Source organism: Sciurus carolinensis, chromosome 6 (assembly GCF_902686445.1).
Source record: "Sciurus carolinensis chromosome 6, mSciCar1.2, whole genome shotgun sequence".
Classification (NCBI taxonomy): domain Eukaryota; kingdom Metazoa; phylum Chordata; class Mammalia; order Rodentia; family Sciuridae; genus Sciurus; species Sciurus carolinensis.
In genome coordinates this window covers 78979356-79003936 of record NC_062218.1, presented here as the reverse complement: position 1 = coordinate 79003936, position 24581 = coordinate 78979356, and the positions used below count along the sequence as shown (strand labels likewise).

General features: G+C 35.6%; 1 protein-coding gene across 2 annotated transcripts in view; it reads left to right on the top strand.

Annotated features, from left to right (window-relative positions):
* Kiaa0825 (KIAA0825 ortholog) overlaps positions 1-24581 on the top strand; it is a 413039-nt gene that overhangs the window by 151790 nt on the left and 236668 nt on the right. For both annotated transcript variants that reach the window (XM_047556135.1, XM_047556136.1), the window contains 2 exons: positions 5508-5618; positions 18283-18422. In XM_047556135.1, coding sequence (XP_047412091.1) covers positions 5508-5618; positions 18283-18422 — 251 coding nt within the window. The remainder of the gene's footprint in view (positions 1-5507; positions 5619-18282; positions 18423-24581) is intronic.

The following is a 24581-nucleotide window of genomic DNA, read 5'->3' as shown; positions in this document are numbered from 1 at the left end:
ACTTATCGAGGATTCCCCTGTCCGCAGGAAAGAACTCCCCGACAACATGGAGCTTTCCAAGATTCTTTATTGTTCTCTTCTTCCCGCTCAGGGGAGCACACAAAGAATATATATGGTAAGGCAGCCAATCAGAAAGCTATACAGACAAGGCACGAGCTACATACATGATCCTAATGTGTAAGTGTATGGGGCACGAGCAGATCACGCGCTGCACACGAGCAACAGGAGCCAACAGTTAAGTACTTCCTCATATGGCGTCAGCGGGACTCCTGCTTACCGCGTCATCAGTATGCGCCATGGACCGTACGCCAGCAAACTGCCAGCTGCCATCCTGCTTAGCCTGGGGCTAGGGGTCCCGGGTACCCCGACACACCTGTCCTGTGACTGTGTGCTCTTCAAATTCATCTTCCATTCCTGTAAGCATATTCTGGAAATACCTTCCATTTATCCTTTTTTTTTTGTCCTACCACACATATTTACTGTGGATCAACTACAGACCAAGCACTGTACCACTTTCTAATTTAAAAATCATCATTTTCTAACTTCAGAGAGTGATTTTTGTTATGAAAAATTCAAGCTGGGGGCAGGAGAAATGTAGGAAACCATAATTTACTCCAGTATTACCAGATCTCTCTTAATGACATTTAAGTAACAACTTATGGCCCCAGAGATAACACTTTTTTTTTTTTAAGCAAAGAAGTGACTTAGAATTCTGTTTAAATCTTGAACTGGATTGAATTTGGTTAATTCTACATATTCATAATGACTTTTTATTTTACGACTATCAAAAAGGCTTACATGTCATCGGTTTTTAGTGCTGTCTCAATAGTTCCGTTTCAAACCAATTCTCCTTCTAAGGTTGTGGTTTTCTCATGGTATGTTTACTTATCACCCAGTAACCTTGGTATGTACAGATGAAACAAGAAGTCCACCCCTCTCCACTCTACCCTGCTAGAGTTTACATCCTTGGGCTACCTAAATTCCTTCATGGGGGTTTATTCCATTTGAGAACCAATCCTTCTGGGAGGGATGGCCAAAATCAGAGTGGCATGAAAAAAACATACTCTTTGTAGCTTTCAGTTGTTTTCACTTTTGATGTGCTTTGGATTTATTTCATCCCAGCAGCAGGTTCCATAAGCCAAAAAACCAATCAGATTTGTTAAGGAAAAAAGGGAAAAGTCACATACATGCAGATCAGAAACCCAAAAGAAAAGGAATCTAAAATAGAGAGTGAGGCAGCACTATGGTGTGGTCAGCCAGAGGCAGTGTTGTGTTAATGAGAGGGAAGGTGCATGGCTCTCTGATGTTGGAGGAAGGACAAAGGCAAAGAATTTCTCAAATTCACTTTTTTCCCCTCAAGCAAAACATATTTTTCAGCCTGGTTTGTGAATGAGAAGAAATGTATTTTGCTTCAACCTATAGACAATTACTTATTTTTAAAGTATTTAAATTTGCTATATCAAAATTCATTTATGTGCTTGTGGAAAATATAATGCTATGGCCCATATGATTGTTACTTTATTCTTTGCTATGAATTATTCAGAGCATCCTCCCTTTTAACTGTATACCAAAACATCATTAGAGGTTATCTAATAGCTAGCTCATAATTTCATTCCCCCATTGAGGCTTGTGGGCCAATTTTCACCCTGTTATACTCTCCAGAATAATGAAACTAATTTGGGATCTTGCTGTGGAATTAAATGCTCATACAGATCCCACCCCCTCTGAGACCATAAACATCTGCCATAACATCTCTTATAGCCAAATAACCTTACTATTACCAGTATGACTGAGCAACTGTCAGTGGAGTAAAGAGTTTAGGTCCTGGCAGAAATGTCCTTGTAAAAACTGTATTGTCAGTGGTTTGAACTCTTAGAAATTTTGGCACCAATTAACCATTCCATTATTATTAGATCTTACATTATTTTTTCTAGTCTTAAGTATAAAACTGTAACTAGGCAACCATTTAGACTATTAGGAATTCCATGTCAGTTTTGAGATAGTCATAAAACCTTCTTAAGAACTACTTACAACTGTTATTATACTGAGCCCTTGTCATATATAAGGCACTTGGCTAAATCCTTCATATGCATTATCACACACTGACCCATTAATCCCTATTTTACAAATAAGAAAGCTGATGCTAAATAAATTGCTAAACATCACATATCTATTAAAAAACATACCCAGGATACAAACTGAAGCTACCTGACTCCATTGCTCCTATATGCTGTCTACAAAGAACCCACAGTGACCCTATCCTTGGGGTATGGAGCAGACAAAAATAATAACAATAAAACAATAATGATAAGCGTAAAAAGATTAGAGGTAAAAGTCCTAAGGAGAAACAGAGCACAGTAGGAGCATAGAGAGATGATGAGACACATCATCTCATAATCGTCTCATCACATCATCTCACTGTTTTAGACACAGTGGTCAGGGAAGACTTAGAAAAAGTTCTGAGGTGGAGCAACCTGTCAAGCTTGCTGATCACGATACAGCATTCTAAATAAGGTATTTTGGGAAGAATGAGGCAGTCCCCAGATAACTGGACAAATGGATATGCATGCAAAGGGCTCAAAGAAGAAGGCATAGGCTATGATACTATGTGTCTTTGCCCATCTCCTACTGTCCTTTCTGCTCTGCTCACTCATCAAATCCTTCATCTGTTGTCCCATCTGTTACCCTCAGTCTTCCACATCTTTTGAGACTGCCTTTCTCTCCAGACCCTTTCTGCATCTCCTCTGCTTCTTCCCAGCAGTGACCACCTCTTCCTAGTATGCCAGTAGTTGCATGTCCCTTCCCTGCACCTGTATTTAGTGGCCTCTGTGGACTCTGATATACTGCTGGAGAACAGCACTCAGCAGTCCTTTTGTGCCTGTTTACAATCCCAACCCCACTCTTCATTCACTCTCTGGACAGATCCTTATTCCATCCTTCTGTCCTTTGGCCAACCCCTGACTTTGCACAATCCCACTGTTTGTTAAGCAGATGACTTTGCCCCTATACTTCTCTCAGAGGATCCAGAACATCATGAATACAGTTTAACTCCCTACCTCCATTCTTTTTTTTTTTTTTTTTTAATAATTATGGTACTGGGGAATCGACCATGGAGCCTCATGAATTCTAGGTAAGGGTTGTACCACAGAGCTACATCTCAACCTCACATTCATCCTTTTTTTTTTTTTTTTTTTTTTTTTTTAACTTTAAGGATTACTCACTCCCTTATTTTATTTTTACTTACTTCCAGTCAAGGGTGACTACTTTCTGATCAATTTGTCTCTTTTCCCAACTACAGCAAATCTTTTCTCCTGAGCTCTTGATAACATTTACCTCCTACTCTATGTCCTTAGTCTTTTAAAATGTTCTTTCTGGCTCCTGTGCCTTAATGTCCCTAATAAAAAATAAATTTAAAAAAATCCCTGCTTTACCATTGTGTTTTACTCCTAAAACAATCCACATCATCACCCCTTTTGTACCTATCATTCATTCAAAGCACTCAACTGGACTTCCACCATCATCATGCAAACAAACAGGGACAATATCAACTACATATACCCAGTTGCTAACTCCAGCGGATTCTTTGTCTTTTTATCCTCTCTGCAGATTTTGGCAGTTTTTTCCATTTTCTCTTTCCTTCTTTTCCTAGCATCATTTTTTCTGACTCTTTGCTTACATCTCTGATTGTTCCTTCTTGGTTTCATTTGACAGGTTCTTTTTCTCATCTCACCCTTTAAATGTTGATGTGTTCCAGATATCTGTATTTGACCATCTTTTCATATTACATTCTTTCTTTGCTTGAATTCATCCATTCGCATGACTTCACCATTATGTGATGACTTCTACATAAATACCTTCAAACTGGATAGCTCTTTTATGGGCTACACTAGTAAATCCAATTACAATTGGATGGCTATATTTCGATGTATTTCCAGTATGTGAAACGTATCTAAAATTAGGTAAAATGCCTGTGAGATAATCTAGGCTACTCCCTTTCTCTTAACTTTAACCTTCTATCCTCACCCTCCTGTCATTCCCAACCCCATGTCATTAGGTGACGAATATTGTTCATTCTATTAATTTAACTTTTTTAGTATTTGCCTCCTACTTACTATGCCCTCTGTCTCTTACCTTGATTTAGGCTCTTCTTCTCTTCCAACTGGTCTAGTGCAATATTATGTTGATCCCTCCAATCTACTGCCCAAACTACCATGGAAGTGATTTTTATAAGAAGTGAAACCTCTGGCATCACTCCTATGCTGTAAACTCTTCAATGATTCCTCCTTGTGGGTACAATAACCAGACAGTTAGAAAACCATATCCTGACACCTGACCTAGTTTCTGCTTACCTTTCCATCTCACACAGTGGATTGCCTGGAAAATAAACCTTACAGCCTGACTTTGAAGCCTAATAGGGAATTTTTATCTGATCTGAAATTTAGTGGGGGAAAAATGACTTTCAAGGAGGAGATCATGCATTAAATGTCAAAAAAAAAGTATATTTAATTAGGAGATATTCACTTAGCAACACCATAAGGGGAGAGAAGGATCAAATTGGGAATGTGAGGATACAAGAAACAAGATATGGAGTGAAAAGATGTGGATTGGTTTTCAAAATGTAACTCTATTCTATTTTTATCTTTGAGGGCCAAAAGGCACTATTGCTTCTGTATATAGAGAGAGATGGTACCTTTTCATACAATTCCATTTCTAAATTTTTCCACTCACTACCCTTACCTCTGTGTGGTAAAATATAATCTGTTATTATAAAAATTTTTATTAGCCAGGTTGTCTACTAAGAATGTTATGTAACAAATTGTTTCTTATTATGGCAAGATTTGCACTTGAATTTGAGCCAACTTAGAAAAATGTTGCAGTCACTTCCAAAAGATGGTTGTAGATCAGATATCATGACCAAAATATTGCAATTTTTATATCACAGTAATATATTTATTATATAATTAAGTTCTTACCATCTCTCTCTAGATCTTTAGGAATGTACAAAATTAATCATAAAATCTCAAATATTGTTTAGTATTTATAAAGATTAAAAAGAGGTACCTACTGTTAAGGAGTTTTACATTAATGAAGCAAATATGATTGAATATTAGGATTTATTAGAAATGGGTTGAAAAGGATCCAGTGGGATATAAGAGTACTACTCAGGAGCGATACTGTACCTTCATTGCACACTTACCTTTAACAAATTTTATAGTGTATTTTTCAAAAATCTTAAATGATAATGGTGTTGTTACACCTTTCCCAAATGTAATGGAGGTTCCTAAAGATCCAAATCTCAATTCATACTTTTCCTGGCTCTCTGGTTTGTCTACCTGATCCCTGAGTCACCTATTAACAAAATCCCAAAAGGATGAAGTGGGTGCCTTGTTCATTCTAGCACAGTGCTATTTTATATGAAAATTAAGTAAAATCAACAGTTATATTTCATTCGTCTTCATAGTTAATGTTTTCTGACTATTCTGAAATAACTGCTTGTGTTTCCCTAGGACATTTCAGCATGGCGTGGATGAGTCTGCTTCAGATTCCTTAAAATCACTTTTCAACCAACCATTGCATTGGGTTTCTTGCATATCACATTTCTACCCTTCTTTGCTCAGGTAAGAACCTCTAAATGGCATACTATCTATAATTCTATGATTCCTTTTACAATTTAATAGAAACTTTGATTCATGGCTACACATATATCTTACAAAATGAATTTATAACTTTTCACAATAGGCAGGTAAGTAAAGAGTATGATTTTTTAGCTCAAGAATCCAAGGCACATGCCTCATAATAATTCCACTAACTTACTGCTTTAGTGATATAATGGAAAACAGTGAAATTTTGAAATTTAGTTCTATTTTAGCTAATTGCCTAGCCATTTAAAAATTCATCCTTCTTGATCTATGATGGGGGATTTGACAGTTCTCCAGTTAATTATCACATATAGACAGGAAAAGTGGATAATCCATGTAACTTAACTCAGAGCCCTTAGAAGTTGAAAGAGGAGTAACTTTTATAGTTACAAATAGGATCTTTCACTATTATTATTTAATTAACAGCATTTAAAAACAAGAAAAATCATTTAAAGTTTGAAATGTTCTTCCAGAGTAATCTGATGACATTTTGTGGCATTATAGAGAATGGCAGTTTGATTCTTTGTGTAATATGTCATTGGGAAATGCCTTTGCTTGATATCTAAGAATAAAAATATCATGCATAGCTGAAGGAGATTTTGTTAATTCCCATGCATTCTTCATTCATCTTGGAAATACATTATCAGTGATTTCACCACCTAATTTGACTGGCTGTATCTCTGTCTCTTGGGAAACAAGAGTCCCATCCATAATTAGAAAGTATGAAAACTTCATTCACAAAAATCTCTATAGACACAAGTATACACTGCTTGCTTGTATTTACCTGTCTTCATATAGGTAATGGAGAATCCAGGATTAGTGAGACATAGACCCTTGTTTCAAAGACCTCAGCATATTACTATTACTTCACTTATACATAAAACTTTGTCAGTGTGTCTGATTAATCACTTGTGATTGATTTATGGAAATGGAATGCCTTCAATACATCACCATCCCAATACCTTGTCATCTTACATGCAAATATACTTTTGTGTCTTTAGGAATTAAATAGCTAACTCTGTAGTACAAATTAAAAATAAGATTGTCGGTTATTCACTAAGATTCTTTTTTATGGTTCAACATTGCACAGCCCCTGACACACTAGTGCTTATCTTAAAGGGGAGTTGCCAAACTTACTACATGAAAGAATCCTTGTTTTCTGAGGAAGGAACAGTTAGAAGGGCTGGCCTATGCTATACTAGCATGTATAGTGCATTACAAAAGTATATAAAAACCAATATTAAAAGAGTTTATAGTGCAGCATTTTTAGCTTTTATCTCTGGGTCGGGGGCTTGCAAGTAATACTAATTTTCATTCATATTTTCTAAATTTCTAATAATGAATACAATATAATTTTATTAAGATAAAAATAAGTTTTAAAGAAAGTAAAAGGAAAACTCATTTTCTTTGTTCTTTGTTCACATGGTATAAGCTACAACCATTTGTATAGATGATTTTACTTTTGCATTTCTATATCTGAGTTTCTCCAACATTATGATTATGTCCAGCTGCCCATATTTCTTGAATGGTTTGCTTTACTAATGGAAATTCAATATGATGTCCTCCACTGAGCCTTCCTTCCCCTCTTGCCTTGTTCTCCCTGCAGTCTTTTTGTTGAGTGTCATTGTTCTCAAATGCTTCTGAGATAAAATCTTCTGAGCTTTTTCTTTGCCTAGTACCAATCTATTATCATGTTCACTTGATGCTTCCTCCAAAGTTCTCTTAGACTCTTTGTCTTCAGTCTATTATGATAAACTTGGTCCATTTTACCATTATTTAACATGTCTAAAATACTGTTCTCATCATGTCCCAGTCCTCCTCAGAACCCTAAAGTAGCTTCTTAACACACGCTTTCTCCTGCCTCCTTTCCTGGCACACCCACCAACTTTCTCTGCTCCAGTTAAGTAAGTCTCCTCACAAATTCTTTAATTTGTTGCTCATTCTCAACATTAGACCTTTATGTATGTAGTTTTCTCTCCTGCAATACCTTTGATTCTCTCCTTATCCTTTCCAAAGTCTTCATGCAAGTCATGATATTAGAGCAGCATTTAGTTTTTATCTCAGGATAGTGGGCTTGATATATACACCCCCATCTCTTGTACCCCATTTTCTGTCATATTTTCTGAAAATTATTTTCTACCGATCCATAAAATCTGCCTGGAAAGACATGATCCACATGATTTATACCTTGACAGAACAGTGATATAATCAGAGGAACCTAGGGCAGCAATGAAAGTAATTTCAAAATAATTCAAATTATTCATTTGCATTTGTTAGATATGGCATTGGGAATTCCTAGACCACCATTATATGGCTTTAAAAATCTATACCTTTCCATCCATTTTTCTTTACCTATATCAGCTGTCCTTGTATCTTTTTTACTGCCAAATTATCTTTTAAAACTCCATTCTTCCCCTTAGCAAATAAACGAACTGTTCAGGGACATACATGGGTTGAATGATGACAAACTAAAAATATATTAACTTTATCTCTTTTGAAAAGGGATAACTGAGAGGAGAGGTGATTAGAATAGTTAATATTATGAAGGTCTAAGTAATTTTCGTGTGTATTTATTAGTACTTATTCATTGTTTCAGAAAGGATTTGAGTAAGCTTTCAACAATATTAAATAAGTTAGGATAATTAATTAAAAGTAGTAAAAAGGAAGAAAACGATCAAGGAAAAGGACATGAAATTAAGGGTTAAAAATGTATAAATAGCTATATGGACCATAACGTTGTAAGTTTACTAGTGAAAACATAAAGTATATAAATGGATAAAGGCAGAATTTTTCATGTTCCTCATAATCCTGGGAATATAGTATAGAAGACTTTGCTTTAGGGAAAATAAATGTATTTTCAAAGCAGTGTAAAATGTTCTACATTCATTTTCCCTGGCTGGGGGTATAGACTGACAATGAGAGTTGATTTAGAAAGAGTAATCGGTTTCATACTAGATTAAACTAAGGCATGTGGAGAATATATCAATCTCAAGGTTAATACTATGACACTATACTGTGCTTTCATAGAAATAGTCAAGCAAGAATACTGTCTTAGTCACTTAGAGTATGTTATAATATGTCTTATTATTTTTCAAACTTTCATCTTCATGTGATTAAAGATCTAATTTTTTATTTCTTTCTTTGCTAAGTATGTGATAACTGCACACTGAATCCAAGTAGCATAATCAGTTTGAGTAAGCAGTATTCATTTTACACTGCTCATTTTCTTTTATGAGGACAACATGATGTTTTGATTCATGGCCAGTCCATTCTGAGCCATATATATTTCTTTCAAGTGTGCTTTTGTTTCTATTGTGCTTTTACTTAGTGTAATCCTGTTTGGAGTTTATATATCTTTTTCTTTCCTGAAAATAGTAAGGTACTTTTGGCTCATTGTATGGTATTAGGTTCACCAAAATGTATTCATTTCTTTACTAATTGCATTTTACAAACTTTCTCCATGTAAGGTATCATGATGGGTATTAACAGTGAGGGAAGAGACAGATTATGAAGTTTAGGACAAATACCTATTTCTCAAATTTTACATATTGGTGAAGAATACTACCTTCTCCTTAGTTACATACTAGTCAATAGCACACAATTCCATTTTCTGCTTCTTCCATCTTGAGATACTCTCCTGATTTTCTTCTGAAATATTCTCCTAATTTCCTTCTTCCCTCTCTGTTGCTGCTTCTCTTTTTCCTTGTAGGTTCATCTATTTTAATCTTGCCATTAAATATTGACTATCTTTAGTGTTCTATCATGTAACACTTTTAAAAGTGGTGTTATCATTCCTATGGCTTCCTGTATTTCCTATGTGCCCCCTTTCATTCATATCTCTAATTTTAACCTCTACTAAGACTACTGACCCACCAGTGCCACTCATACACAAATACCTTCTGAGGTTTACACTTGGAGAGCAAAGTCACCATGACCCAAACTGAACTTAGGTTATTTCCTCCCCAAACTGATCCTCTTTTATTAGTCCCTATCTTAGCTAATGATGTTCATCCAATTGTACAAACCAGAGACTTAGGAAGAAGTCTGGACATCTCTTTTTCTCTCCTACATATCCAATGAATTACTAAGTCTTATTCATTTTAACTCCCAATAACTACTATCCATAGTATCACTTTCATCTTAGTCCAAACCAGCATCATCTCTTTCCTACTACAATGACTTACTAGCTTTCTTCCCACTTATACATTGGCCTTCTTTTCCAGTATTCTGCAAACTGCAGCCAGAAGTTTCTCAAACCCAAATTTAGTTTCATAGCTCCAATTTTATCATGTCATATTTTGACTTAAAACAGTCTCATGAATTCCCCTGTCTTTATATATATAAAAATTGTTTTGTCATAGCCTATAAGATCTGCATAGAAGAAGGTCTTACCTACCTCTCCAAACTCTTCTTTAACCCACTGCCCTATGAGCTCTGTTATCAACACTTTAACATTTTTACATTTCCTTGCCATACTACTCCTTTCTACCACAGGATCATTGCACATCCTTTCCCCTTTCCCTAAAATGTTTTCCTTCTTCACCTAGTTAATACCAACTTATTTTTGTATCTCAGCTCACATGTGGCTTCTGCAGGGAAGTTTTGCATTGACTCCAAAGACTACCTTGCTTCTTTTTGCTACATCTTCTAAGAACATCTTTTGCTTTTCCTTCTTTGAATTCTCATAATTATAATTTTGTATGAGCATGTGTACTATATGTTTATTCTCCACTAAGCTTCATAAGAATAAGGACTATTTTTTTAATGTTTTGTCTATGGTTGAGCAACTAGAAGTCATCCAGTAAATATTAGTTAAAATGGATGAATGAATGAATGAATTCAGAGTATTATCAGATAAATGTCTTGTTAACAAGTACAAATATTTGATTGGAGTGGTAAAGCTCAGGCATGGGAAGTGTAATTTTGATGAGAAAGTGACTGTTAGTATACTAGGGAGAGAACATCTAGAGAGGAGGACAAAGAGTTTGTCTGTTAGCTTCTGCTGACAAGCTGCTACACAGGGCTGAAGGAAGAGCTGAGAGAGCCCGTATTCCGATGAAGTGCCAAGTACTTAGAAGAACCAGCAGCCAGGGAGAAGTAACAAGAGATTTCTAATACCAAAGCTCATAAGGGGCTGTTCTAGAGTGTGGATGGACAGGCAGCTAGATCTTAGAAGACATATTCAAGAGGGAAGTTGGTGTCTGTGGTTCAGTTATTAAAAGAAGTAAAATTGTCAACTAAATAGGTACTTTATATACCTAGGTATCTTAATATTTCTATTTTTCTTTTTCTATTGTGATTTAAAGGTATTATATAAATAATAGAAATGGAGTCAGCAATGTAATAATAAAAAACAACAACAGGTATTCCCTTTGCACAGATGAGGTTTTCATACTTGTTAATTTTGTGAACTTGCAAACTGAGTTAACTTATGTGGGTTTCAGTTTTATTTTAAATTTTAGTGAGGAAGTTGAAAGAACTACAACACAATCTTTGTTGACCTACTTGCAAATAGCATGCAATACCATTGTCTTACTTCCTCCATCTTGAAGCATGCTCTCCTAGAGGGTCTTGAGAATTAAATGAGCTCAGGTGCCTCCAAGGTACTTATCACGTAAATACTTACTAAACAATCCTTCATAACTGCTGACTTAGTAAAGGGTTGTATGTTTCACAAAGTGGAAGATTTTATCAATTATCTAAGCATGTTGAAAGGAACTACTACAAGTGTGATAAAGTGGAAAGAATATTGAACTGCTTTCTCCCTGGCTCTCTACACTTATCAGAAGTGTGATGCTTGGGAGACCTTTTATGAACTCCCTGTAACAGGGTATTATCTGGTAGACAGAGACTGATAATACTGAACAGCTCCAGAAGATAACCTCTGCTTCTCAAGAAGGAAGGCTGTGTGATCCAGTGGTATCTACTGCCTTAGTGACTCAGTGCTAGATCAGGACATTGTAGAGAGCCCAAACTGGTAGCTGAAATGTTTTATTATTTTTAAAATTAAAATTAGATGATGTGTATACTTTTAGAAATGGAATATGTTAACTAGTGTAACATTGAAGTATGGCTCTATGAATTTTAAATACTATCTTTGGGGAAGTTTTAGAAAATGGGATCATCCCAAGGAAAAAGATTGGTTTTCTAAAATCAGGATATCAGCACAAGTCCTCTTGGGTTGAACACCTACCTTCTACATTGTACACCACATAATGTAGATATAGCAAACCTTGAAAAAATGAAAATGTTGACTACATTAGTGGACAAAGCTATATTAAGAAGCAAGGCAAATTATATATTATATATGTATATAATATATATATATATATACATATATATACATATATATATCCCCTACCTAATTTCTACCTATAATAATTAAAGATTATAGAGATTAAAATATATGCAAATATTTTCAATGTTGAAACTACATATCATTTTCACACTTGTGGTTAAAGTGATAAAGAAAATATTTTGAGTTTTTTCCCTCAACTTTTCTATCAGGTACTAAAATTATCTTCTTAGAAAAAGGATGACAAATTGCTTATTTCTTTTCTTAGAATGATTTTTGAAGGATAAGTTATGGGAAATCAAGAGAGTGCTGTAATATGAAGAATTCTCTGCTTTTGTTTTTCTCTGTTAAAGCCTTCACCCTCAGTTTCTCTTTAGTTATGTCCTTACCTTTGTCCTCTGACTCATGTAATTTATAGTCTCTAATATAAATTTGGCCTAGTAATCCATGCCAGGAATCATCTGGTTGAAATCAGTCCCTAGATACCTTGAATAACATGGGTCCAATTTGGGAATCAACTCTGGAATCATAAACTTGATTTTGGTCAAAACCACAGTATCTTGAATCAGGAAGTTCAAAAGAGACAAACATCCCCAGAAAATGCAACTTACTCACCAAATATTCATCAGGTTGAATAGGGATAAAACCCGAGTAATGGAATGAGCATGGGTTTTGAAGTCAGAGAGATCTGAGTTTAAAGTCCAGCAGCTACATTTATTAGCTAAGTAACCATGGACTAATATCTTAATATTCATGAAACAAGGATTAAGTGAGATGAACACTAAGTACTTTTGTGCATCTCCGAGTTTGAATTTTCTTGAGATACAGACCCTGAGACAAAGATTCAAGTGAACATAGTTTATTTTCCAAGTGACAACACTTCAAGGGAGATGAGTAAGTGAAGAAAAGACAGATTTGTGTAATCAAACCAACTATCAAAGTAGTGACTAGAACTTGAAGCTTCTGGGGAATTCCAAGGATCAGTATGAAATATGCAGTTCAGAGTTATCTACCAAAGAAACAAGGATACTGAGGTATTTATGTACCAACTCACATTGGTCATTGATTGAGAACTGTTCCAGGGGTTTTAATTCCCTAACACTAACAGCCTCTCTTGCTGGAAAGTAAATAAATATAAACTCAAAGCATCCTTGCTCCTTTGTTCAGGCCAGTGTGAACTGAGAGGTGAGAGCAGGAGGATGTGGGGTCATGGACATCTGCTGTGTTCCACCCTTGCACTACTGAGATCTACTCCTTCCTCATGTTAAGTTCTCTGAGGCCTATTATTGATTCTTCAAGGTGATAGTTGGTCACAATTTCTTTTCTTTCTTTCTTTTTTTTTTTTTTTTTAAGAAAAGTTTAATTAGTAAAGAGTTGGTGGGACAAGGTAGTATACTTCCTGTGGCAGTTGTTTTAGAGTCTGGAATAATACTCATCATTACTCATCATTATATTCCTCTACAAGTATCCCATCTTCCCTTCACCATTGACCATCACGTCTGCTGACTTATGTTGCTTGCCCAGTGCAGTCACTATGATCTTCATTCTCCAGGGGGTGAGCTCCTTAGTTTTGATTCTTTATCAGATGGTAGTTATTGCTTTCTCCTGCAAATGGTCATTAACAGACCTGAGAGCATCAAGAGATGCCCTAAGGAATCCCTTGAGTTACAGATACTGTTTCTCCCTGCTCATCGTATGCAGCAGCAACCCTAACTCTTAATGATAACTGGGTTTAATCACCCTTGCCAGTGTAGTAACTCCTTTCTTTGCCTGATAGACTTCTGACATGGGGAGCCAAAGATAACCTAATGGCAACTATGATTTTTAGGTTTAGTGAAATTCTAAATGGTCTCCTGTTACAGGTACATATACCCCACCCCACCATGGAAACCAGAGCCTCCACTTGCACAGAGCTTCTGGGGATTATGGGAATAAAAAGAACAAACTTAAAGAGGATCATCAGGAGCTTTAGTAAAAGGGGTCCCTACCACTTTTATACCTTGGTTTCTAGACATATGTAGTTTATCTACTGAAGCCAACAATTTGGCTTTTAGTTACAACTAAATATCAAATCTTGAAGGATAATGCTTCAACACCATTGGATATTATCCCTAAGCTGTGCTTTTAGAAGTCTATTCCAGTGTTCTACTAATCTTGCAACTTCTTCGTGATACATATATGGTAGGATAAATGAATCCCAAGGTCATGTAGCCTAAGCAGTAAGACTGCTCATACAACAGTTCAAACCTATGTCAGAGCCTTCTCTTGGGCTGGGTTTTAAGACTCGAGCTAAAAGTTAGAACAGTATATGCTAATATAGATGAGATTTTTAAAATTTTTTTCTATTTCAGTATAAACACCAAAAAATTTTTTACAAATTATAAACAAACTACTTGATTAATTTTTACAAATGCACCTGAATAATATATTTTGATGATTCTCTAAAAATAATTTGTTAGTTTCATAAACTAATGATGGTTGAACTCCATTACTATATGGATTTGAAAAACTTTTAGGCCAATCCATGCCCTAGAGCAATTATTAGAGTATAATCTTAACCCATTAAGCCCAAATTTTCAATTCTGTGAATATTTTAATGACATCGACACAGGTACATTAAAATAGGTTGGAAATAATAATCTACAGTTTATTATGTAATTTACTATCATTAAAGATGGTAGAGTGAAACAGACATTATTACCTCATGTACATATATGACTGCATGACCTATGTCATCCCTCAATAAATATAATCAGAAAAATTAGAAATTATATTTCACTTATGTATGATTGATCAAAATGCATAAGTGCATTCTGTTATGTGTAACTAATTAGAACAAATAAATTAAAAAATAAAAATAATGTTAATGATACAATTAATAATGTTAATATTATCACAATCATTCATCTATTACTTTCCTCAAAACATAAATATTTATTTCAAAGTTAATATAAGTGGTATATTTATTGCTCAATTTAAGTTTTTTAGGTCTTCCATAAATGGGATGATGGGACATAATAAGTTAATTCAACGCAGACATCAATTCATTTTGCCTTTCAATATGAGATGTATGAGCTCTGTAGGACTTACACATTTTCGTTCTCTTCTTTGTATCATAGTGGAATTCAACATGTACATATTTGATACATACATATATATAAAATTTCTCTTTCTGTCATTTTTTAAGGCTAATTTCACTTTCACAGATCCACCATCTCAAAGAATGAGGGAACATATGCTTCTCCATATGCCCAACACAGACTCCTCAATGCATTTTATTACTCAGAGCTTGGTGATTGAGGAATGTTTGTACTATTTTATTTTTCCTCATAGTGAGTCATTCTACTGTACATTTCAAAATTGTGATAAGTTGAAAGATCCAAGAACTGAGGTATGTTTCAACAAACAGCTTTCCATCTGGTAAATGAGAGATTTTATTTATAACCAGGTATGCAGTTAACAGTAGAATGAAATGACATTCAAATTACTTTGTTTTGTTACATGACTGAAGGGCTGAGTAAAAACATTAACCACCTCCAGTCTCTTCTCCAAATTGCAACCAGATCAGGAAATTCCTCTGCCTTAAACTCTTCAGTAGATTCAAACTCCCCACCTTGGGGTCATGAGGACCCCCATGATTCAGTTTCTGCCTCTTTCTTCAAACTGTTTCTCTAAGATCCCCCTCTCTATACTCCAGCCAAACTGGGTTTTTCAGTTGTATTCTTAAGTCAGTTCTCAATTTGAGCATAACATATTGATAGGAAATGTTTAAAAACCAAGTTGATTTTAATACATAACTTACTAGATTTTAATACATAACTTACTACCATCTGTTTTTCCTCCACTGTACCTCAAAGGAGCTTCCCTAAGTCAGAATTTGCGATTTATGATGGAAGTAAGGATGAGTATCATTTCTCTTGGTGCACCACATTTTGATACTTCTGTGAACACCAGAACTCTCTGGGACAGTTAATCAGAACTGCTGGGATGCACAGAACTGGTGGACTTGATTCCACCAATCTGAGGGTTAAGTAACTCCCCTCTTCTCTACCACCAGCCAGGGCAGGTCTTTCCCTAGCTAACACAGCCCACCAACTGCCTGAGCAGTTACCCTGCTTCCAGTTATGTTATCAGAGCTTCATATAGGAAGTCTGAGTTGGTCCAAATGTTAGGCATTGGCTAAAGAAATTTGTGGTTCATAAGGTTATGAAATGTCCCAAATGCAAAGTCAAGCAAAGGGAGAGGTACTTTCAAATATCTTCATTTTATATCCTCAAATCCTCTTGATTTTGTTGAATTCAGACTTTTAGCAAAGCATTTTTTTTTAACTTTACCTATCCATTTAGGAGCAGATAAGTCAATCAACTAACATTTATAGAGAGTTTAAATATGCTGAATTTTTGAGCTTTAGGGTGTATAAAATGAGTATCTTCAGGAGAATTGAATCTGGGTAGTGAGATAAAGCTTTAAAGAAATAATCAATTGCTAAAATGTGTATGCTCATCATTAAGTGCTTTCATTCACAGTAAAACCACTGTGAAGAGAAAATTTTAGTCATGACTTCTCAGGAAAAAAGTGAGAAGTTTTTGGTTGTTGCAAATTAAAGATCAGGTAAGATTAATATAAAAAGTTCAGGGTCATAGAGAATTCATTGGATGAGTGGTGCCTTAGCTCAGGCCATTATAAAAACATACCATATTCCAATGACTTAAGCAAGAGACATTTATTTCTCACTGTTCTGGAAGCTGGAAGTCCATCATTAGGGTATCAGCATGGTCAGATTCTGGTGAGGACTTTTTTTCAGGTTGTCAGCAGCCAATATTTTGTATCTTCACTATAGAAAAGGGCAAGCTAGCTCTCTGGCCTCTCCTATAAGGGTATTAAACTCATTCATGAAGATTACACCCTCATGACCCAATTATCTCCCAAGGATCCAATCTCCAGATATCATCTCATTGGGGATGGGGTTTCGATCAATGAATTTGGGGCAACATAAACATTCAGTTCATTGCAAGTAGCATCCAAGGCTGACGTGTATGGGCACAAAGACATAGAGACAGCAGACAGTGATAACTGGTTCTATTTCTACTACCTGTGTTCCCAAATGTACTGTCTACTACAGTGGTTCCTAAACCTTAGCACGCATCTACTTCTCTTGGAGAGAACTTGTTAAAACAGTCTTCTTGGACCTACCTCCCAAATTTCTGATGGAATAAGGCTTGATAATTTGCATTTTAAACAAGTTCTCAGGTAATGCTAATGCTTCTGGTCTGGGGCCCAAGCTTTGAAAAACAGAAGTCTTTGACTGGGTTGATAACTGGATGACTCACCACTGAGTATACTTCTTCCCCTAATGTTAATACCACATATTTTCTCTCTCAGTAATACCCTTTCAGTTTGAGGCATCCAGTCCTCTCATTCATGCTTCTGCATTCCTCCAACACATTTTTCCTTTCTAACACCACACTGTTCCCACAATCCATGTAGTCCAGCTAGAGTGGTTGACTATTGCCTGCTTTTGTGGTGGTGGTTTTTGCAAGTTAATTTCCTATGTTGTGACCTTCAGACAATCTAAATTTTGAGATATTTGAAAAGAAAAAGTGAATAGTATTGTCAGTTTCTAATTCCTACTTTAATTACTGATCTCCTGCCCATACATTGATCACTGAAAGTGGAGATAAAGGCAACCTGTTTTCAATTTTCTATTTAATGCTGATGATAATTTTGCAAATAGAAGATTATTTACCTTGGAGTTTTTTCTCTTTGATGAAATTATTACCCAAGTAGATAGCAATGTGACTGTTAGTAGCAGTTCTGCTAATTGCATGTTGATTTAAGGTTTTACGTATTAAATAATTAGATTATGGTTGACACTTGATGGAAGTTTTGATTCCTTTAGTTTCATCAGTCATCATAGTACATAGTAAATCACAATGTAGCAAAAACCCATTGGAACTTCTTTCCATGAATAACAAAAGGAGTTAATAGCACATAGTAGGCATTCATTATGTTTTTGTTGAATGAACAAATTAATGCATTCAGAATAAGTGCATAAATTATTTCTTCATGAAACAAAAATAGATGTAGTTCTGTGAAATGTAGGCATGGTTATTTTGTATCAGTTTGAAATTTGGCAGGCTACCAAATGTTAATTTGCTTTTAGCTAGTTGAGATTAAATGTAATTCCTTCCCTGAGCAACCCCAAAGTAAGTAAGCATGAAAGCATTTTCAGACTAATCTGGGAGGAATTGACATTTAAAGGAGTTAGCCTTACATCTGTACTTTAAGGCTATTAATTTCATAGATAAATTAACTTCATTACTCCATCTTTATCTTGCATTTTGAAAGGACTCCATCAGCTGGAGGACTGAAAGCGGAGGGTCAATTGAAACTGCTCTTATCCCAGCCAGGTTGTAACTGGAACCTGCTTCTGGAAACCCTACTGAGTAATGACGGTCTTTTACCAAGAATCTTGTTGCAGAGCTCAAGTGAGTATTTGTAGTTACAAGAATGTCCTCAAAAACCCACCCATTGCTTGAATGAAACTTTTTTTGCCTACTGAAATATTGGCCGAAGAATATAAACCAACTGCATGTATCAGCTGTTTGTGGGATTAGCAGCAGGCGAAATATTGAATTGTTTTACCAACCTATGTAAGAATTATTTTTTTTCAGGGACTTTGATTGAGGGGAAACAATATTTTTATATGACACTGTTCTATCACAACTACCATTATATGGAAGTGTATCAATAATCAGGGATTGAGATGTTTAGGGAAATTGAAAGAACACAGTTACATTTCCAAAGCACATGCCTGAATTAGATAATAAATAAAGACATAAAGAGGGATTGCATTTGAGCAATATTAGAAATTTTAGTGTATCTTCAAGAGTGCTTATATAATTTATGAATAAGCAAGCTAATGACTTGCAGCCATATCCATTGGCACATGGAGAAATAATTTCTCCAATGGAAATTGAAAATAGAAGACTATACTTAACTAGATTCTTTTTTCCCTAAAGATGCTATTTTAGAAAATGGCAGGTAATGTTATGGCAATACAATATTATATCCCATTGTGCTCCCCTTCATATATGAAGTCTTCTAACCATGTTCACATACCCCTATGCATTTCTCCTATTCTACACCACATGTCAATCCAGAGTATTTTATCAATCATTAGTTTCACTACAGTTTTCCTGAATCAAAACCTTTTTTTCTCTAGTTCCCCAACACCTGAGGGACTGAATCCATTGAAATATGACCCCAGACTAGTTTCCTCAGTCTTTCTTCCAGTTTTCCCTCACACATTAACCACCCGCCCAACCCTTTTCTAGTCATTGTTGTTGAAGCCCCATGCGTGTGCTTCCTCCACACCTGTGCTCACCTGTTTATCCCACTTAAAATCTGCTCCTCAAACAACTTGTCCTCCACCAGTCTTCAAGGGCCAGTTTGTGCTCCACGTCTTTGAATATTCTACCTCATGCTGATTTCTTGCTCCCCTGAACTTCAGTTTCCCCAACCTTGTCTACTTTATCTGTCCTTAGCATTCTCTACCTTCTATTGCTGTGTTTGAAAGAGGCAAACATCCCCAGGCCCTACCATCCTATTGGTATGAAAATGAGCTTCACAGCAATCCCCTGTCCAAATTGCTACATTCATTTCTGGTAATTTTTGGTTTCTCATATCAGCTTAGGACCAGTTCCCCATTTTCTTCTCTCTCATCCACCCTCACATTTAGTTTCTCAAAAGTCAGTTGAGAGAGACACCTCTTTTGAGAATACTGCTTCTTCCCTAGTGCTCTCAAAACCATAAAACCATATGGTACCATATTTCACCAGAACTCCCCAGGCCTCACTGTGCTGAAGCAGAGGTGCAGAGGTCACTTCTCTCCCAAACCCTGAATTTGACTTTTTCTTTTAACCCTCAAGCAATATTGTTTGGGCTTCAAATCTTAAAAATATTAAAATATTTTAAAAAATTAAAAAGTGAAAGTTTCACCTGAAAGTACTTTCCTTAGCTTCAAGCTGCAACTCTAATCTCCTAAGGGGAAACTGGCACTAGGAAAACTTCTTTCTCAAATAACCAGCATTTTATGTACATATTAGGTGTTAGGCAGTGTGCTGGGCACTTTACATTTGTGATCTCATTTGATCTTATAAGTCTATAAAGTTTATACTCTTGTTATCTTCATGTTAAAAATAATGTTGAAGTTTTAGCTGAGTGCAGAGGCTTAATCCCAGTGACTCTGGAGGCTGAGGTAGGAGGCTTGCAAGTTCAAAGCCAGCCTAAGCAAACTTAGCCAGGCACTAAGCAACTTAGTAAGACCCCATATCAAAATAAAATATAAAGGGGGCTGGGGTTGTGGCTCAGTGGTTAAGTGCCTCTGATTTCAATTCCCAGTACAAAAAAAAAAAAAAAAGAAGAAGAAGAAGAAGAAAGAAAAGAAAAGAAAGAACATTGGAGATTAGGTTAAATAAAATTGGTCCTCTGTATCTGCAGATTCCACATCCATGGATTCAATCAACCACAAAGTATTCAGAAAAAAACCAAAAACTTATGTGTACTGAACATGTAAAGACACATTTTCCTTAAACAATAAAGACTAACAAATATTTATATAGCATTTACATTGTATTAGGCATTATAAACAATCTAGAGATGATTTAAAGTATATGGGAGGATGTGCATTAGTTATATGCAAATACTGCACTGTTTTACATAAGGAACTGGAGCATCTGCAGATTTTATCCTCTGAACTTTCAGGCTGCATGACATGGATAGTATCTGACATGACTAAGACAGTTACTCTGATAAAATCATTGAAATTCACAGGCATAGTCCCTCAAGAGAAATGGTCTCCTCTTGATAGAGTTATATAGAACAGACTGGAAAATCAATTGAGATCAAACCTTTTCACTGTATCAATACAACCACTCAGTATACGATGAAAAATTATCTTATAAATATTTAACTATGTTTTCTTACAAATGAATTCCACATTTACTTATCAAATATATGACATCTGCCTCCTGGTGTGTATAACATAATGCAGTTTTGAACAGACTTGTAGTTATTGAAGGTACCATATTGTACACCTTCAGTTGTGCTTCTTATGGACTACAATTTACTTAATCTGCTCAAATACCCATCACTGTTTACAAAGGTTATTAGGTTTCATGGCTACTCCTGACATTGTCCTATATTGAATTTCACTAGCTACTTCAAATACCATGAAGATGAAGTGACAAAATTTACTAATCAATTGATTGACCAACATATTAAGTTCCAGTAGAATTCCTGCCACTTTAAGTTAGAAACAAAATACTCATGAAATTTTATTAATTATAATAAGATAGAGATTATTATGTACACAAAAATTAATTTCTAGTATTTTTGCAGAAATTTTCATTTGATGAAAAGTCTCAGTATTTTAGAACTATGGTAATTTAGAAGTTTAATCATTTTTATGGAAGCAAAATTTTGTAGTAAAATACTCTCAATTAAGTATTTTAAGCAACATAATCATCAGTTTTTTATGAGGGAGTTTTCCTTACAAATAATGCCTTTTTGGTCTAACTGATAAAATTTAGCTTTGCATTAAATTGCCTCAGGAATTAAGAGTACAGAGATAGTAAGTTCATGTTTTCGTTATGTACATTTTAAAGCAATTCCCTTTGTTCAATAGGCAATTATTGAATCCCATTAGCTATAGATTTTTCTTCATAAATAACCATATAATGTAAAAATTAAAACTATTTTTTGCATAGTGAGAGTTATGTTGTTGGCTTTTGGTTTTGTTCTGTGAAGATGATTTATCAGAATGTCTATTTGTTTTATTAAAAATCACCAGAATACATAGGAAATGACCACCCTCCCTGAGGATCAGAAAATAGCAAAATTAAACATATAAATGGTTTAATTTCAATTTATAATATATTCATCATAGACTACAAGTTTCAAAGAAGTAGAATCATGTTTTTGCTGTGGGTACTAATTCCTTTTGTACAAAAGTAGGTAGCATTTTGAGGGAATGATTACATTGTTAAAACTTGATAAAAATGAACCAATTTCAATGGAGTTGTTTATAATAACACTCTTTTGTTTCAGTTCAGATAGCATGAGACAGTGATGTTTGTTGGTTTTATATTAGTCCATCTTGAATCCAAGTGGGGAAAACTCTCAAATACAAATGTTTATAGAGGATTTTTAAATTGTAAGGCATTGTTTTGGATTAATGACTAAAAACTCTGGGTTGCCAGTTGTGATGGTAAATACTCAGGAAGCTAAAACAGGAGGATCACAAATTTGAGACCAGCCTTAGCAACATAGTGAGACCCCATCTCAAAATAAAAACTGCTAGGATGTTCAGTGGGGATGTAGTTCAGTGATCCTGGGTACTAGAGGTGTGCGGGGAACTCAGAGCAACAATTTTGTTAATTACTTGCTGAGACCAGATGACCTTATAGGTTTCTTACATGTGGCATTAAAGGAATTACTATATGGCAATTTCCCAATTTTCATCAGGTGACTTTTTCTGATAGTGATATTTGATGAAGTGTGAATAACATGCTTTCTTTTGCCTATGGCCCCAAGAATGATTCACAGTGAAACTTCTTGGCTTCAGTTGATATTCAGGTGTAATATAACAACAATAAACTAGCAGATACATAGTATTTAACATTGCAGAGATTGTTTTTAAAAGTTTTGAATGTGTTCACTCACTGAATCCTCTTAATAGCTCTGGGTGGTAAGTACATTTATCTCCATCTAGCAGGTGATGAAACTGAGACATGGAAAAATCCAACTCACATACCTAGTAAATGGCAAAGCAGGATTGACTCCAACCAGAAGACTTCCCAAATCTATGTTTCCATTCTATACCACATGGTATCCAAACAGAATATTTTTTTAATTATTTTTTTATTTTTACAGATTGCATTTTGATTCATTGTACACAAATGGGGCACATCTTTTAATTTCTATGGTTGCACAATATAGATTCATACCATTTGTGTAATCATACCTGTACATAGGGTAAGGATGCCTATCTCATTCCACCATTTTTCATACCCCATCCCTCTCTTTTCAGAATATTTACCAAATAGCAGTATTGCACAATCCATGGGAGCAATCAGGAATTTCAACAATGGATAATTTTTTTAACAATGGATAATTTTGATAGTGCATTTTACATTTCTCAACCTGTCACAAAGTGCCTAAAGAGAATCAAGAAACAGATAACAAAGAAATAGCTAAAGGGCTATTACCATGACCAAGCAACAGTCGACTTAAAATGACTGAACCAATCAAATTCTCTTATAGTCATGTTTTCCTGATCTATTAGTCAATTTGACACATATTATGGGAGAAGCTTGGTGTTTTGTTGTAATGGTTGTTGTGGTGTATGTATGTGTATACCATTTTGTAGGCATGACTGAAGTGCCATTTTATGACTGTCTTGAAGGTGGTGAACTGAAGTGAGAATAACTCCTATGTGGTATTCTTAGCTTACCTAACACTGATACTATGTATTGGCTACTTTAACCAGTAACAGCATCTGTACTACAGGACTCTGCTTTGTTCACTATTTTCTTCTTCATTAGATTGTGTTGGGGGCTGTGCTATGTGGGCTGTGCTGGGTTGGCGCCTGGCGGCCAGCCGGAGGTTGCTTTGATCACATCGGCAGTGAGGAGGTTAATTAACATAAGCACACTCAGGTGATTTATCATTGGCCGTATTCAATTAAGTCCATGCACACAACGCGTGCACAGGTGTTCCTGAGTGCTCCTGCTCCTGCCTGCTCATTTTGACCTTTGCCATGATAGGGCAGCTGGCTCCTTGCCTGATCTCAACTGGTGTGGCCCCGCCCTCCGCCTCCTGTGGGGAATACAATCGGGCAGTAGGTAGAAGGAAAAAAGCAGCAGTAAGCAGAAGCAGCAATAAGAAGAAGCAACTAGGAGAAGCAGCTAGCAGAGAGAAGCAGGCAGTGGCAGAAGGCAGATCATAGAGCGGAGAACTGAGAACACACCTCTAGGTCATAGATCTCAGATAGATAGCACCTAGTTCACAGGATGCGGGACACAACTCTAAGAAGAAATAGATCTCTGATAAGTGTAGAAGCCTCTCTTTCTCTAAAAACTTCCTGATAAGCAAAGTCTCTCTTTCTATAAGCAAAGCCTATCTTTCTCTCAAAGTTTCTCTTCCTCTAAGCAAAGTTTCTCTTCCTCTAAGCAAAGTCTCTCTTCCTGATAAGCATAGTTTCTCTTCCTATAAGCAAAGCCTATCTTTCTCTCAAAGTCTCTCTTCCTCTATAAATTAGTGAATATAGGAAAAGTAGTTTATTCCCAGTCCGCCTCCAATAAATCCTGTGCAATTGTTGCCGCGGGCGAAGACAAGATTGTTTCCTTGTTTTTACTAGAAATAATAAAATCATATTTGTGTGTTTTTACATATTCCTTTTCAACCAAAGATCCTGCTCAAGAATGATGATGAACTAGTCCAGAAACATCAGTGGGCTCCATAGAATTATTGCAGACCCAGAAACAACTAGTGGTGGTGCTGCTGGGGGTGGTAGTGGGACAGGATTATATTAAACAAGACTTCTTATAAAGTGCAGTTACACATTACCTGGGGATCTGGTTAAA